At 43.3% G+C, this 16,623-nt stretch overlaps 1 protein-coding gene across 2 annotated transcripts; it reads left to right on the top strand.

Annotated features, from left to right (window-relative positions):
• Positions 1 to 8,305: 8,305 nt before the first annotated feature.
• On the top strand, positions 8,306 to 16,126 carry LOC116319081 (GTPase IMAP family member 4-like). 2 transcript variants are annotated; one of them, XM_039608532.1, is made up of 2 exons: positions 8,306 to 8,369; positions 13,393 to 15,005. In XM_039608532.1, exons 1-2 carry the CDS (start codon positions 8,351 to 8,353, stop codon positions 14,208 to 14,210), a joined length of 837 nt encoding a protein of 278 aa, XP_039464466.1. In that variant the 5' UTR covers positions 8,306 to 8,350; the 3' UTR covers positions 14,211 to 15,005. The 2 variants fall into 2 exon arrangements, with proteins under 2 accessions (XP_039464466.1, XP_039464465.1); XM_039608531.1 differs by lacking the exon at positions 13,393 to 15,005 and adding an exon at positions 15,099 to 16,126 and having other exon boundaries at positions 8,319 to 8,369.
• The last annotated feature ends 497 nt before the right edge of the window (positions 16,127 to 16,623 follow it).

The following is a 16,623-nucleotide window of genomic DNA, read 5'->3' on the forward strand; positions in this document are numbered from 1 at the left end:
CATGCGTATCACAGCAAGGTCTCTCTGTGTCCACACAAACGAGGTCACAGTGGTTGGAGTGCAGTTTCATTCAGTCGTTGTGAGTGCAGTACCTGAAACACACAAAAACCACTTTTAATAAAAGGTCTGTAATGAACCAAGGCTAATATAGATGGGTTGGCTGTACGTGCAAATCAAAAACTGTAACAAGTAAGTTGTTTAGAAAGTTATCAAGTTCAAACCGACTTACCTATGTCTTAACGACAACGTACTTGCAGCGTGGAGGCTTAAAGATGGACAAATCTTGCACCCAGCAGTTCGTGAATTGGATGTGGGCCTCCAGGGATTTATAATTCTTAAACTGGGTTGCTGTGTATGCGCTGACTCCACAGACAAGGTATGCGAAGATCGGGATAGGACAAAGGTGGTAGGTCGTCTGGATTTCCACTCCGCTTCCTTATTTCATATGGGTCCACATTACCGATGCACGCAATTTTTTCAAAGTACCGTCTCTTGGCGTCTGGGCGCAATCGGTCGCGATACAGCCCTTTGTCTTTTGCGCTGATTTTGAGCATGGTTCTGGCAGTCCCGATTCCAACACTCCAACACTGTGCGCTTGTTTTGCTTTCTTGCCTACTGACATGGCGCCGCGATCCCACAATGCACTGCGGCGTGACGTCAACTCCAAAGCCCTATGGGTAAGGGCTGTGACGTCATCACGTACGACGCGTCCTCTGTGGCTCTGAGTGAACTCACAAAGTACAAACTACAAGTACACAAACACGAACGTAGCTCAGAATGACGGACACACTCGGCCTCGTTGGTCCAGCTGTGAGTCCGTTACCGTGAACTATGGAGCGGCAGATTTGTGCTGGAACTAAGCTGCACACATCTGATGTTAGCCAGGAAAACATTACACACTGACTTTAATACAAACACACACAGTTTGTTGTGTGAAGAAATCAAACATGAGCTGAACAAACAGTAAAGTTCCTAAAGACAAACTGTTAAAGGAGGAAACAAAGCAAACTTACAGTTTCTTCACACCAACAACAACCTCCACTCCACGAAGTTCAGGAAGTGAAAGTAAACTTTCAGCCTAATGCGGCGTTTGTGGACAATCAGGGGCATTGAAACACTGTGTGCTGCGTTCAAATAAACCTTGGAAATTCCCAACTGGCAGGTCGTGATTTATTCCTGCTAGCTTTCCTGTTTGAAGCACAAACATCCGTCATCACTTTGTTGTTGTTCTTCCTGCAGCGTTTAAATATTTCAGCACTAAACTGATGTTTCTTCCAAGCTCATTTCAACCTGTTGAAGTCATGAATGAAAATGCAGACTGAGAGTGGATCACATGATGTTTAAGGTGTGTCATGTGACATGTTCAGTATTGTCACACATGTCTAGATTGTCCCTGATATCATAGCTGCTCAAACACTGATGATTATATTTGAAGAATTATTACTGATGGCAGCAAAGTTTGAATGGAGCTCTCTGTCTGTGCTGATTTGTCGCCCTCTGGAGGTCAAAACACAAACTGCATGATGTCACTGTAACCACCACAGTGACAGGAAGTGTTTTTAAATGATGAAACATGTCAGTGATGCTGATAGTGTGTTCATCACAGACGTTCAGGCTTCATGTTGACATGAATCAAAGTGAAATCAGAGAAACTGGAATGAATCAGGTGTTGTAGAAGATGGAGAAACAGGGTGGAGAGAGGATGCTGCTCCTTCTTTGAGATCAAACATGTCGTGTTGTTCACGTGCTGTCAGCGTGACGCAAAGAAACCATGGAAACAAAGTGTGAGTGAAACCAGTCCAAAGTAACAGAGTGAAGAGCAGCAGATGAAGCACAGAGGACACAAAAAGGAAGGAAAGAAGGAAACAAGGTCCATCTGTGTCCTTTCAAACAAGCATCAATGTCCAGGACTGAAACATGAATCCACATATTTATACACATATTTATTTAATGAGAATAAAACAAGAATATTTATAATACATCAACAATAATGAGGCCTGGGATCCTCCTGGTTACAAACAGGGTCCAGGACTGGGACACTCAGGTGGATCCTGCAGGGTCTGGTTCAGGAACAGGTGGAGACCAACAGAAAGAGTTTTAGTAGAAAGGTATGATTTCATTTATTTGAAGAGATCAGAGCATTATTCTGATTATTAAGCTTAAGTCAAATATACTAATGTGCACGGCGCCGTGACACGTAATGATCTGTTATTGTACATTTGTCACATGTGTGTATTTGTTGTTGTATTGTTGCTGCCATGATGCATCACATGGACCATCACACTACCACCACCATATGTGACTGTTGCTATGAGGCTCCTTTTCATTGATGCTGTGTTAGTTTCAGATGTAACAGGACTCAAAGCTGTCAGAAAGCTTTTGTCTCATCAGTCCACAGAGTCTTTCCCAAACGGGATCATCAACATGTTGTTGGACAGTGTGAGACCATCCTTTGTGTTCTTCTTGGTCTGCAGTGGTTTTCTCCTTGGACTCCTCCATGGATTCTCTTTCTTATTGTTCAATGATGACCTTAACTGAGGCCTGCAGCTCTTTCATGTTGTTCTGGGCTCTTTGTGAGCTCCTGGAAGTCGATGTGCTCTTGGAGTCATGTTGGTGCCACTGGCTCCTGGGAAGGTTCCCACTGTTCCCCACTTTCAGCATTTGTGTCTAATGGCTCTCACCGTGGTTCAACAGAGTCCCAAAGCCTTAGAAATGGTTTGAACCCTGTGCAGACTGACAGCTGTGACTCTGTCAGCTGATTGTGTAGATGGTGGCATTATGTGTTGCTGTTTGACATCTTTCAGCCTCTTTCTCACACGGGTTCTGTAGAAGTTGATGAGTCTGTTGATCCAACAGGTCTTCTAGTAATCAGGCTGAGTGTGTTTGTCAAACTCAGCTTTAGAAACAAATGTGCTTCATCACAGTTCATTCATGATTGAAGCAGAGGGGCAGTTACTTTTGCACACAGCTCAGGTAGGTTGGGATCACCTTTGTGCCTTAATCAATGACATCATCATTTATTTACTTGTGTTATCTTTGTCTAACAGGAATATTTGTGTGATAAAAACAGTCAGAAATGACTGAGTGAAAAGACTTTTTCACACCACTGTGTGTGATCGTTGCCCCTGGGAGAGTTCACTTATCTGCAATGAGAGGTGTGATCAACACGAGTGCACGAGTGTCACATGACTCACAGCTGTGCATGCAGTGGCAAAAGGCTGAGTGTGCCATCAGTCTGTACTCAGTCCTCACTCTGAGCCTCACATCTTCCTGCTGCTTCATGAGAGCAGAGCTGAACTTCCTGCTGTGGGAGAGACGAGGAGGATCCTGGTGCAAGAAGCACAAATGATGCAGTTTGTTTCCTGTTTACACTCAAAGTGACTAAAACCAGATTTATGAAAGTGTCATTTCTCTGAGTCCCACTGATTGAAACATCAGCTTGTAAGAACTGTTCAGTCTGATGGATCCTCTGAAGTGTGTCAGTGAGCTGTTGGAGTAAAGCTTAGTCAGACTTGGACCTGGTTGGTAGTCGTCATAGATCTGGACCACGGCTGGCTTCAGGTGGTCCACTGGGAGCTCCTGGATGATCTCTGTGGTTGATGGTGTGTCCTTTGATAACTGTGCGAGACAGAAACGATCGCAGACACAGTTTGTACCAAAGATCATCATCTGGTGTCCCCACTGTGGACGTGTCTGACCTCCTCTAAGGACACCAGAACAGGATCTTCCTTTGGTTCAACACGACTCACCGGGAGGCCACGTTTGAGCTGTGAGGAGATGACATCATCACAGTGATCACATGACGTGTTGGTAGAGTCTAATTCCTCACACTGTGGGGAACATCCAGGACCACCATGTTTGTAGTTTTCTCCTTCCCACTGTAGCTGTGTTTGAATAGACTACCAGACTAAATGCTGTGTAAAGCTACAAAAGTGAGCTGTCTGGATAATTATTGGCCGACTGCACTAGCCAGTATTTTATCTAAGGTGCTAGGAGTCTTGTTTGATAGAGTGTGTTCATCTCTTCCCTGGATAATCAGTTTGGCTTCAAACCAAAGCATGGCACTGACATGTGCCTATATGCACTCATGGAGATAGTCAGTTTTTATAGGGCCAAATATTCATCTGTCCTCGTGTGTTTCATTGATGCCTCTAAAGCAGGGGTCTCAAACTTGCATATGGAGTGAAGAAATATTTTTTTAAATTATTATTCAAAAAATTATTTAATATAAAGCTGTTACGGTCCGGGGCCGTGGAGTATGAGACTATGTGTTTTCCTACAGGCAAATCCAAGAGTGTTGGGGCTTGAAGGCGATTGGCCAGTGTGACGCCCATCCCTGCCTGCATGCAAATTGAGGCGTGTCAGCCCTCACAGGTGATTGTCCAACGGGAACCTTGTGGAACAAAGCCGAGCACTGCCCCTCTGTTTCATTTGTGCTAGGGAGGCTAGCTGAGAAGGTCCTTCGGTTAGCCATTTGTATTTTATTTTCCCTGTGTCTGTGTAACTTTTGCCCAGTGGCCTGCAGTATGTAGCCCTGGGTGACTTTTAAAGCACTTTTAAGAAATGTAATGTTCACTTTTAGAGAGCAACTGGATGGCTCTAGTAACAGAATAATTTTAGCACTAACAGATCCAACAGTGAGTGGATCTGTTACTCATTACTCATCCAGTCTGAGGAAGCACTGTTTGAAGTGTTTGTGTATTTATTGATTTATTGATTTCTTTTAAGTAATTGTGTATTTCATGTATATTATGGTTTTATATTCTTACAAGTATTTTATATCTTTTTTATTAAGCTTTATATGTTGTGGGCTTTTTTTTTTAAACTATGGACGTAAAGTCTGTCAATAAAGATTAACTGATTTGAAGCTTGCAGTAGAAATGTTCATATTCTAAATAAAGGAAACACTGTGGTTGTGTCAGAGACAGTGGTGATCAGGTTGTTCACTCTGAGCCAGTCTGACCAGTCAGACAGCATATTTGTATATCAGCACATGAAGGTGTGGCCATCTCACACTCTTCCTTCCAGGAAGCAGCTCACCTGTGTGTCCGTGTTTAGTGTCCAGGTGTGGAGTGGAGCTTGTTGTTGGTGTGTGTGTGTGTGTGTGTGTGTGTGTACATGTTTACATATCTCTGTGGGGAACAAGAGCCCTCATGGGGATAAAAATGAAGTTTGAAGGCATTTTGGTTTTGGTGTCAGGGTTACGGTGAGGTTATGGTTTGGTTTGGGCTCAGGGTTAGAGTTAGGCATTAATTTTTGATGGTTATGGTTAAGGGAAAGAAACTGTAAGTTTGCTTTGTTTCCTCCTTTAACAGTTTGTCTTTAGGAACTTTACTGTTTGTTCAGCTCATGTTTGATTTCTTCACACAACAAACTGTGTGTGTTTGTATTTCCGGTCTCTCCATTAAAGTCAGTGTGTAATGTTTTCCTGGCTAACATCAGCTGTGTGCAGCTTAGTTCAGCACAAATCTGCCGCTCCATTGTTCACGGTAACGGACTCACGACTGGACCAACGAGTGTGTCCGCCAATTTAATTTTTTTTATGACATCACTTTGATTAGTTGAGTATCTGAGGCTGAGACCACGGGACTGTAAAACATGATTGTTGTAAAGATCCAAGTTGCAGTTATTCATATTTCCGATCACCTTAAATCTTCACTCAAAGACAAGTATCTTTGACATTGTATATATAGATGTATCATATATAAGAGACAAATATTGTTCTTTTAATTTGTTGGCATTACTAAATTTGTCTCAATGCTTACATAAATTTGTAAAAAGCAAATGTAGGAGCTGTGAAAACTGTTTCTGCTAAAATGAAGAGTAGACTGATATATTAAATATTCCTTTATTGGGTGAGAAAATCAGACCATGTCATAACTGCGTTAAGTCATACAGAATAGATATCAGAGCCTTAAACAGGCTGACTTCGGCTAAATGGGCAGAAAGTATACAAACACATAACATCCTTATAGAATATGATGATCAACTTACCTCAGAATATATAAAGCATGTAAACAATTACAGCAATATGATACAACACACACAGCAGTAGGGATGGGTATCGTTTAGGTTTTATCTGATACCGGTGCCGGTGCTTAAACGGTGCTCGAACCGGTGCTTAAAGAATGCAGAACACAAACTTTGTCCAAAAACCTCTCATATTCAGCTGGGTTTTTTTTAAAGATAACAATGTAAGCCTTTTCTGCAGCTATAGGGCATATATGGTATCACTCTTGGCTGGAAGCAGTGCTCAAACAATGGAAAAAACACAAACTTTGTCCAAAAACCTCTCATGTTTCGCTGTTTTCCACTTTTTCTTTGGTCATTTTAGCCTTTTTGGCCAGGGTGAAGGGAGTATCTGCCATCAAACAAGAAGACAGTCGCATGTAACTATGACGGTGTTTGCTAGTTCACCTTACATGCATTAATTTAATAATGTGGTTAGCGTACTCAATGTAAATTACACACGAACAACATTAAGCTACTCATGCAGAGAAGAACGGCTGCTGCTGCCATCATCATCCTCATCATTTCTGCTACACTGACAGGGCTAGGGGCCAGGACTCTACTTCGAGTTCTTGGGGGATGTTGCTAACTCCAGGTCCGATAGCAGGCACCACACCCGCAGTAGATGTGCCGGTGTGAGGTCTTGCAGCAAGCTATCAAATACGGTGCATTTCTCGACTTTTAAAAAAACGTTATGCCTCGCCAGGTTCGTCGTCAGATTCGAGGTGTTACCTCCTTTGACAGCATCACAGTATCACCTTAAAGCACTTGTTGCAGGCTGCTGAGTTTGCATCTTTTGCTGTGAAGTACAGCCAGACTTTTGACCGCTTAGCCTTGGGCATTTTTAATCTGTAGCTCTGCTCTAAAAGAACGTACGTACCTGGCCTGCCTACTACGCTTGCAAAGGTAAAATGATTGGCTAGAATCCAAAGTGCATGACATCTCAGGGGGGAAAAAAAAGCACCGAAATAAAGCACCGAAATGTGCGCTGCTTTTCGGTTTGGTTACTACCATTTATGTCAGAACCGGTACCCATCCTTACACAGCAGTACTACTAATCCAAAATACTCAAAGCTTCATAGAACTGAAACAAACATTTATTTTTAGCTCCATTCTGCTGCTGATACATACTTTAGGTTTCTGAATATTAAACTTGTTGCTGCCTTTCATAGTGTGTAACTTGAAGGCCCTGAGTACTTTCTCCCACACTGAAAACACTGGAATGATAACATTATTTGAACATTACCTAATAAGACTGATTCAGGACAGACAATTAGTGATGTTAAACTTTCCTAGCAGTCCTTCACAAACAGGGAACAGTCTGTCTATTCTCTCCATCTGTCAGCTGCTGCTGGCTCTTCCTCCTCCTCTTCCTCACACACTGCTGAGTTTGTCCTGGTGGATCATCAGGGGTGCAAAGCCTCACAGATGATGTGCAGCAGTGGGTCCTTCAGTCAAGGTCAGGTCAACTATTGAGCGGCGTATATTTTAAAGTAAATGCTTTAAAACCACGCTGACGCTGAAAGTACAAACATCACTAATGTCACATAACTTTGCCGACACTTGGCCAACAGTAATGTTTTTATCTTCTTCGTTATTAAACATTTGCACATAAGGAAGTCACATAATATTCAGTACTTACTTACTTAAACCTTTACTCTTCGGCCGCCCCGCTTCAGTCGCCCGCCGTTTCTTTCGGCACAATTATCCAAAACTGAGCTTTACAATGAATAGTGATGATAAAAATTGAGAGAGGCCGACAATGGTCACTGACTTCTTTAGGGGCTTTTTCAGATTAAATAGAACAAAATACAAAACATTAAAACATGTTAAAAACACAACAGCCTTAATAAATGCAGAGTAGTCTGACCCGGAAGCAGGTTACATTAGGTCATCACCTAAAGATTGGATATCCCGACTGCTGTGGGCTACAGCTACATGCTACAGCTACATGCTAATGGAGCTAGCTTGTTAACCTTGCATGTATAATGATCAAACATATGCAGTCACAGGAAACAAAAACCTTTAAAAGAACCAACAGTCACACATTTAAAGGTAAAAACATATCAAACATGGTGCCTGGACTCTACTTCACACCTCCCTCTATCAGTAGTGTTTGTTGGCTTTGAATAAATTATCATCCCCTGGTAATGCAACTGAAGCTTGGGCATTCATGTCACCCGAGAAGAGACAAAATTTGACATCCACACAGAGTCCTTCTGTGACACCATCTGAAAGGGAGGGGACTAGAGACAGATTATAAAAGGGTGGAGGTGAAACTAAACCATTCAGTAAAAGTCACACTGATCCATCACAGCTCAACTGCCTGAAAAAGACATACATGGCCTCTTCACAGCAATGTAAGTACATTTACAAATGTTAGACTTTAATTTTTTTTTTAAAAACACACACAAATTTGCTGTGACACTTTTTGATCATAGCTTTGGATAAAATGTCAAACAACTAAAGTTTTACTTTTTTATATATTCCAAAACTTACTGACAGAAACTTTCACAGTCTTATTTTTGAGTTTCATAATTGTAAAATGTAGATTTACAGAAACAACAATAAATTAAAAAATAAAAACAAAAACTGGCATAATTTCAAAAACTGTTTTCAGTGGGAATCATATCCCTGAATGTATTTCTTGACCTTATACAAAGGTTCAGTTCAGTTGGGTGACTTCCATTAGTCATGAAATCAGCTGAACCAGCTGAACAAGTCATTCTTTTGTACTGTACAGAGGTTTGGAATGAAACACTGCCTCACCCTGTCATGTGACCTATTGACATCACCTGATAGAAAACTAAGGTGATGTCAGTTTAGGCTACAGAAGACAGAGACATCCCATTCTATGTTCTATGGTCTATGTTCTATGTTCCTATGTTCCTTCACTCACATCTTGCATCAGGTGATCAATGTGCATGAAACGTGTTCAGGTCTCTACAACAGTGAGTTGCACAGTCATAGTGCCACCTAGTGGGAACCAGAAACCAGCATTATATAACAAACAACGCCAAATGTGAATGACAAACAGGCCAATCCTCTGCTGCCTATGCTGCATCATGCCTCAAGCTTTAATTACCATTACTGGGATTGTTGCTCACCACAAATCACACTATATGTAGGTGTTAGATAAAGATAGATTATTCAACATGTTTCTTCCTTGTTGTTGAGCAAGTAACATGGCTTACAGCCAGAATCTTTCTAGAATACATTCAGTCAAACTTTACTAACTATATGTGTGAAAGTGAAACTGATGCAAGGGTCAGAGGCCAGATATAAGATCAAAAGTTGAAACCAAAAATGACTAAAATACATTTTGCTCTAAATTTGGTAAAAATAAAAATAAAAACAGCCCAAATGGGAAAAGTGCAATATTTGAAATTGTTTCTCTTGCTATCATGAAATTGATGTTTTATAAACTGAAAGTCCATAAAATTTAAATCCTCATTTGATCTTTGACCTCTTCTATGACACTGAGTTTGTAGTAGCAGGAAAGTAAGGTTGTATGCTTTTAAAGATCGTTAAAATATCCTACAAGTAATATTTGTCAGGGTTTTGGCAATATGCTGTTTAAATTGGTATGCTGCTATCCCTTCGGCCAGCTGCCTACATGTTGGAGTTTTTGTCAGTGGACGAGTGTCAGGGCCTATATCTGTGTCCCAGTGTTCTGAGTTTGTTTTGAGTTCTCATTGTATATTTTGTGATAATGTTGAGTTATAGGATTATTATTTGTTTGTCTTGAGTTTAGAGTGTGTCATCTAGGTTGTCTGTGTTAGTCTCGTGTATTTGTTTTCTGCGTGTTTGATGTTGTCAAGCCTGTCTTGTCATGTCTACATCTCTCCATGGTTTCTGTTTTATTTTGAAAGTCTTTTGTTACTTTGTTCAATGTGTTTAGTTTTACTCTTCTCCTGTGATGTTGTTATGTTCATTTGTGTCAGCTGGTTCCCCATGTGTTTCCACTTCCCTTGATCACCTGTGTGTATTTAAGTCCTCTGTCTTCTTTTGTTCAGTGTCATGTCGTATGTTTTCCCTCCCACCATGCCATGTCTGGTACCTCGTTCTTTATGATTCAGCTCAGGTCATGTTCATGTTGCATGTTCTTGTTTCTTCATAGTTTTCTGCACATTCCTGGTCTGAATCATGTTCATGTCAGTTATCACAGTTTCACCATAGTTATCATTGTTTCGTTTTCCTAAAGGTTTTAGTTTAGTTAAGTTACACCCTGTTGCCTTTACTTTATTCTGTATCCATGTTCAACCAGCCTATAATAAACGTCTCGCTTTTTGTTTACAACTGCAGTTCCTCTCTGTAGTGTCTGCTTTTGGGTTCCTTTTACAAACACACCGGTGTACCCCGCTGTGACAGCAAGAGGAATTTTTTCCCTGCGCCTTTAGATGCCCGGGACATGCCCGGAAGACCTCACCCAGGAGGCGCCCAGGAGGCATCCTTGTCAGATGCCTGAACCACCTAAACTGGCTCCTTTCGATGTGGAGGAGCAGCGGCTCTACTCTGAGCCCCTCTAGGATGGCTGAACTTCTCACCCTATCTCTAAGGAAGAGGCCAGCCACCCTTTGGAGGAAGCTCATTTCTGCCGCTTGTATCCGCGATCTCGTTCTTTTGATCACTACCCACAGCTCATGACCATAGGTGAGGGTAGGGATATAGATCGACCGTTAAATTGAGGGCTTTGCTTTTACGCTCAGCTCTGTCTTCACCACGATGGACAGGTGCAGTGTCCGCATCACTGCAGCCGCAGCACCAATCCGTCTCCGGCTCCCTTCTCCCATCACTTGCGAACAAGAACCCGAGATACTTAAAACTCCTCCACTTGGGGCAGGAACTCATTCCAGACCCGGAGTGGGCACTCCACCCTTTCCGGCTGAGAACCATGGCCTGAGATTTGGAGGTGCTGATCCTCATTCCCGCTGCTTCATACTTGGCTGCGAACTGTTCCAGTGCGAGCTGGAGGCCATCACCCGATGAAGCCAACAGAACCACATCATCCACGAAAAGCAGAGATGAGATTCTGAGGCCACCGAAGTGAAAGCCCTCCGCCACTTGGCTGTGCCTAGAAATCCTGTCCATAAAAGTTATGAACAGAATCGGTGACAAAGGGCAGCCCTGGCGGAGTCCATCACCCACTGGGAATGAGTCAGACTTATTGCCGGCTATGCAAACCAAGCTCTTGCAACGGTTGTATAGGGATCGAATTGCCAGTAGCAATGGGCCAGACACCCCATAGTCCCACAGCACCTCCCACAGGACACTCCAAGTGACATGGTCGATTGCCTTCCCCAAGTCACCAAAACACATGTAGACTTGTTGGGCAAACTCCCATGCGCCCTCAAGTATCCTTGAGAGGATAAAGAGCTGGTCTAGTGTTCCACGACCAGGACAAAAACCGCATTGTTCCTCCTGTATACGAGGTTCGATTAACGGACGGACTCTCCTTTCCAGCACCCTGGCATAGTATTTATTATTGTGCTATCTACTGTACAATATAAAGCGCCTTGAGGCGACTTTTGTTGTGATTTGGCGCTATATAAATAAAATTGAATTGAATTGAATTGAATTGAATAGACTTTTCCAGGGAGGCTGAGCAGTGTGACCGGAGGGTGTGTTCCAACACCCTCCGGTCCCCCTTCTTAAAAATGGGGACCACCACCCCGGTCTGCCAGTCCAGGGGTATCGCCCCTGATCTCCACAAAACATTGTAGAGGCGTGTCAGCCAGAAAAACCCTACAACATCCAGAGCCTTTAGGAACTTGGGGTGGACCTCATCAACACCAGGGGCTCTGCAACCAAGGAGTTGTTTAACTGCCTCAGTGACCTCACCCCCGGAAATTGGCGAGTCATCCCCCTCATCCCCAGAGTCTGCTTCCTCCTCGAAGATCTCGCAGACTGGGACCTCTGCTAGGCATTCCCGCCCTCACTACACGTTTAGGTGCGCCGAGTCTGTCCAGCATCCTCCCCCGCCACCTGATCCAACTCACCACCAGGTGGTGATCAGTTGACAGCTCAGGCCCTCTCTTTACCCGAGTGTCCAGAACATATGGCCGCAGGTCAGGTGATACGATTACAAAATCAATCATCAACCTGTGGCCTGGAGTGTCCTGGTGCCACGTGCACTTATGGACACTCTTATACTCGAACAGGGTGTTCATTATGGCCAAGCTGTGGTTGTACTGAAGTCCAATAACAAAACACACTCGGGTTCATATCAGGGAGGCCATTCCTCCCAATCACGCCCGCCCAGGTTTCGCTGTCGTTACCCACTGGAGCACTGAAGTCTCCCAGTAGGACAACAGAGTCTCCAGGCAGAGCACCTTCCAGCATCCCACCCAGGGACTCTAAAAAGGCTGGGTACTCTGAACTGCCACTCGGCGCATAAGTGCAGATGACAGTCAGGACCCATTCCCCGACCCGAAGGCGCAGGGAACAAACCCTCTCGAACACTGGGAAGAACCCCAACGTACAGGCAGCAAGCCAAGGGGATATTAGAATATCCACCCCACCCTGCCGCCTCTCACCAGGGGCAACTCCAGACTGAAACAGAGCCCCTCTCAGGAGACTGGTTCCAGAGCCCAAGCCATGCGCTAAGGTGAGCCCGACTATATCTAGCCGGTACCTATCAACCTCACGCACTAACTCAGCTCCTTCCCAACCAGAGAGGAGACATTACATGTCCCAGTTGCCAGTCTTGGTAGTCGGGGATCAGTCCACCAGGGCCTCCGCTCCTGGCCGCCGCCGGCAGACAATGCACCCGACCCCTACGGTGCCTCCTGCGAGTGGTGGGCCTGCAGGAGGATGGCCCATGTCCCTATTTCGGGCTGTGCCCGGCCACCAGACGCTCACCCTCGGGCACCCTCCCCGGGCCTGGCTCCAGGACGGGGCTCCGATAACCCTATCCTGGGCAGGGTAAACTGAAATTCTCTTTTGGGTCTTCTGTTTGACTAGATTTAGTTCTAAATCAAACCAAAGTTGTTGACCAGTGTAATGAGTCCATAGTTGTTTATTGTAGCACTCAAAGCAAACACCAAACAGCCTCACATTTTATTGTTAGCCATCACTCACCTGCCAGGGAGTGATTATTAGTTGAAATAGAGAGAAGTCGAAGAATCCTTTTCTAACCTGCTACAGGCATAACTCTTCCTCTTAAATCACACACACTTTGGTCTTTGGAGAGTATTTCTATTTTCATATTGCTCTAATTTCTTGTTTAGTTTTCGGCCTTCAGCTTTTTAAAGCAAAATTATATTTTATTTGTTTTTTTTATGTGAGTTAACAAAGTCCAGCAGAAGCAACACTCCCACTGATGTCGAGATGGGACAGTTTAGTTAAGTGTAAAGCTTTGAGCTCTGTGTTTCTCCTCAACAGACTCAGAGAAACCAGATGAGCTGAGGATCGTGGTCACTGGCAAAACTGGAACTGGCAAGAGTGCAGCAGGAAACACCATCTTAGGGGAAAACCTGTTTAAAGCTTGTCCGTCTTTCTCCTCTGAGACACCAGTATGTCAGAAGGAAACAGTTCAGTTTGATGGTCAGAAACTGGCTGTAGTTGATACTCCAGGTCTGTCTGACACCAATATACCAGACTACAATGTGGTTGCAGAGGTTGTTAAATCCATCTCCTTTGCTGCTCCTGGTCCTCATGTGTTCCTGGTTGTGGTGCAGGCAACAAGATTCACAAAGGAAGACCGAAAATCTCTGGAAGTCATCAAGGAGACATTTGGAGAAGCAGCACAAGATTACACCATGGTCCTGTTCACACATGGAGACCAGCTGAAGGCTGAAGGAGTCACCATAGAAGAATTAATGAGTAAAAATCAACCAATTAAAGACTTCATTAATCAATGCCATGGAGGATATCATGTTTTTGACAACAGAGATAAAGACTCAACTCAAGTCTCTGAGCTGCTGCAGAAGATCAATGCAATGGTTCAGAAAAATGAAGGAAGATGCTACACCAGTGAAATCTACACGGAGGCCCAGAAAGCCATAGAAAAAGAAATAAGGCGACTTCTGAGAGAAAATCCAAAAATGAAGCCAGAAGAAGCAAAAAAACAGGCGGAGAGAAACAACTCATTCAATCAGAGCTTTATGACTTGTATTAAAGGTGGATGTGCTGTTGTGACAGCAGGGGGCGCTGTGGCAGCCGCTTTAGTAATGAAAAAGATGGGATGCATTATCCAGTGATAATCTGCTTTAGCTGCAAAAGATTAAATCCAGATTAACATAAAATACAAGAAAATAATTAAGGTGTGAAAATATTTCAGCTGTTTAATTTTATGTGACCAACATTTGTTTTGATTGTTAAAATAGTAACTGTAAATATTTCAGTTACTTTTCCTTTTCTTTAAAGGAAAAGTAAAAAATTCAAAATTAAAACGTGACTCAACGTGCCTGATGGAGAGGTGATGATTGTTGTCATGGTGCAATGGGATGTTTGTAACTCAAGGTGTTGTTCTCGACTTATTGAAGTATGCGTTATTGATGAAGAGCAGGGACGTGATCACTCTTTTGGTGTTGGCTGGTAAATTACAATCTTTATGAGACAAATGTTCTGAAACAAAATGCTGCACTCTATGTACTTTTACAATTAGGCTTCAGACCTATAGTTAGGGCTGGATCAGGTAACCCTGGATCCCAGGCTGCTGGGGGATTCCCATGACGCACTGAGAGTTTCATCTGGTGTTCATACACCATTCATTTCATTTTGTCCTCTCTCTCATAACTTGTGTTTGTCCTGTTTCTCTGTGCTCTCCTTTTTCTCCAGTGGGTCTCTATGATGGCTGCCCTTCCCTGAGCCTTGTTCTTTTGGAGGTTACCTCCTGTTGAAAGGGAGTTTTCCTTCCCACTGTTACCAAATGCTACTCATAGGTGATGATCTGATTTTGGGGTTTCTCTCTAATGCTATGGGGTCTCTAAAGTGAGAGGACTGCTGTTGTGAGGTGGTGCAATAAAAAATAAAGCTGAACTTATTTAACGAAACTAAATTCCGATCTTGTCATTTTTTTGGTTGCACTGATGCTGATGCACACTATTCAATTCATACCTGCTTGCTGATGCCGTGTGTTGTTTCAGGCTCTGACCTGAGGGTGGTGCTGGTGGGTCAGGAGAGAGTGGGGAAGAGCTCAGCAGGAAACACCATCCTGGGAAAGAAGGAGTTTAACTGTAGGATCAGTTTGAGCCCTCTGACTTTGAGCAGTGAGAAGAAACAAGTTGATATTGACGGTCACAGAGTCTCTGTGGTCGACACCCCCGGACTCTTCAGCACTCGGCTATCTGCAGACGAGGTGAAAGCAGAGCTGGAAAAAGCTCTCCAGCTGAGCCCTCCAGGTCCTCACGTCTTCATCCTCGTCCTCCAGCTCGGAAGATTTACTCCACAGGAGCAGGAAGGACTGAAAGCTCTGCAGAAGATGCTTAGCGCTAATGTCTCCAAACACACCATGCTGCTTTTCACCTACGGAGATCGACTGGAAGACACCGACATGGATATAGAGATGTTCACCAGAGAGGACGACAACATCCAGCAGCTGCTGCAGAGCTGCAGCGGTGTGTACCACGTATTCAACAACAAGATGGAAAACAGGGATCAGGTCAAAGAGCTGCTGCAGAAGATTGATAACATCTGTGACAACGGACAGTCGTACTATGGGAGAAGGTCTGAGTCAGGCTGGGGTTCAGTGCTCAGAACTCTGAGAGAGAACAAGTGGCTAGTGTGTGGTCTGATACCATGTGGTCTGATACTGTGTGGTCTGATACTGGGAGCTCGTAGAATGCTACCCCAGCAGTGTGTAAGAAAAATCAAGATCTTTGTAGTTATGAGCCGTATGTGGGACAAAGTGATTGTTTTCCAAGACTCAAGTAAGTCTCCAATCTTTATCCTCAATTCTCAAGCCCTAAACTTTGAATTTCTTTCAAGTCTTTTTTTAAACAATGTTGCAGGTACATATTAAATGTAAATAATAGATAATGTGTTCTTTTTTTTAAATCTGTGTTTATCTCAACACATGATGAAACAAGCGAACTTACAAAATATATACCAAGTAATTCTGAAATTGTACCTATATAATGTACAGCTCAATTAAACTTAGCTGCAAGAATAGTCACAGAGGAAACATTCAATGAAAAATGCAAAAGCAGAACTTTCTTTTCAGACAAAAAGTGCTGAGATTGTACAAAATAAAGAACCATCGCAGTAAATTTAGTGCAGTGTGATTAGCATGTCCCGTCTGTCTCATCTAGTCTCTGAGTGAACATGTGTTTGTATGTGTCCGAGTGTGAGTGACAGACAAAATAAATAAATAAATATGAATTAAACAATGAACAGGAATGTGCACTTTATGTTATTTCATTGCATTTCCAAAAGACCAAACTGACCAAAAGTCTGTCAGTCATTTGTGCACAATGAGGCGTAGAATGATGCTTGGAGACTCCTGACCAGGCCATTCAGGAAACGGACTTGAAGTGTCAGTTTCTCAAGGTGGTAATTGAGGGACAGCACGGATGGAACAACACTACTGATCGTGACTCACCTTGTGTCAAATCTGTTGCTTCCAGATGTCCGCTATCTCCTTCAGCAGGTTCCACTCTCGTGCTGTGAATA

The sequence above is a fragment of the Oreochromis aureus genome, linkage group 3 (assembly GCF_013358895.1).
Source record: "Oreochromis aureus strain Israel breed Guangdong linkage group 3, ZZ_aureus, whole genome shotgun sequence".
NCBI classification, from domain to species: domain Eukaryota; kingdom Metazoa; phylum Chordata; class Actinopteri; order Cichliformes; family Cichlidae; genus Oreochromis; species Oreochromis aureus.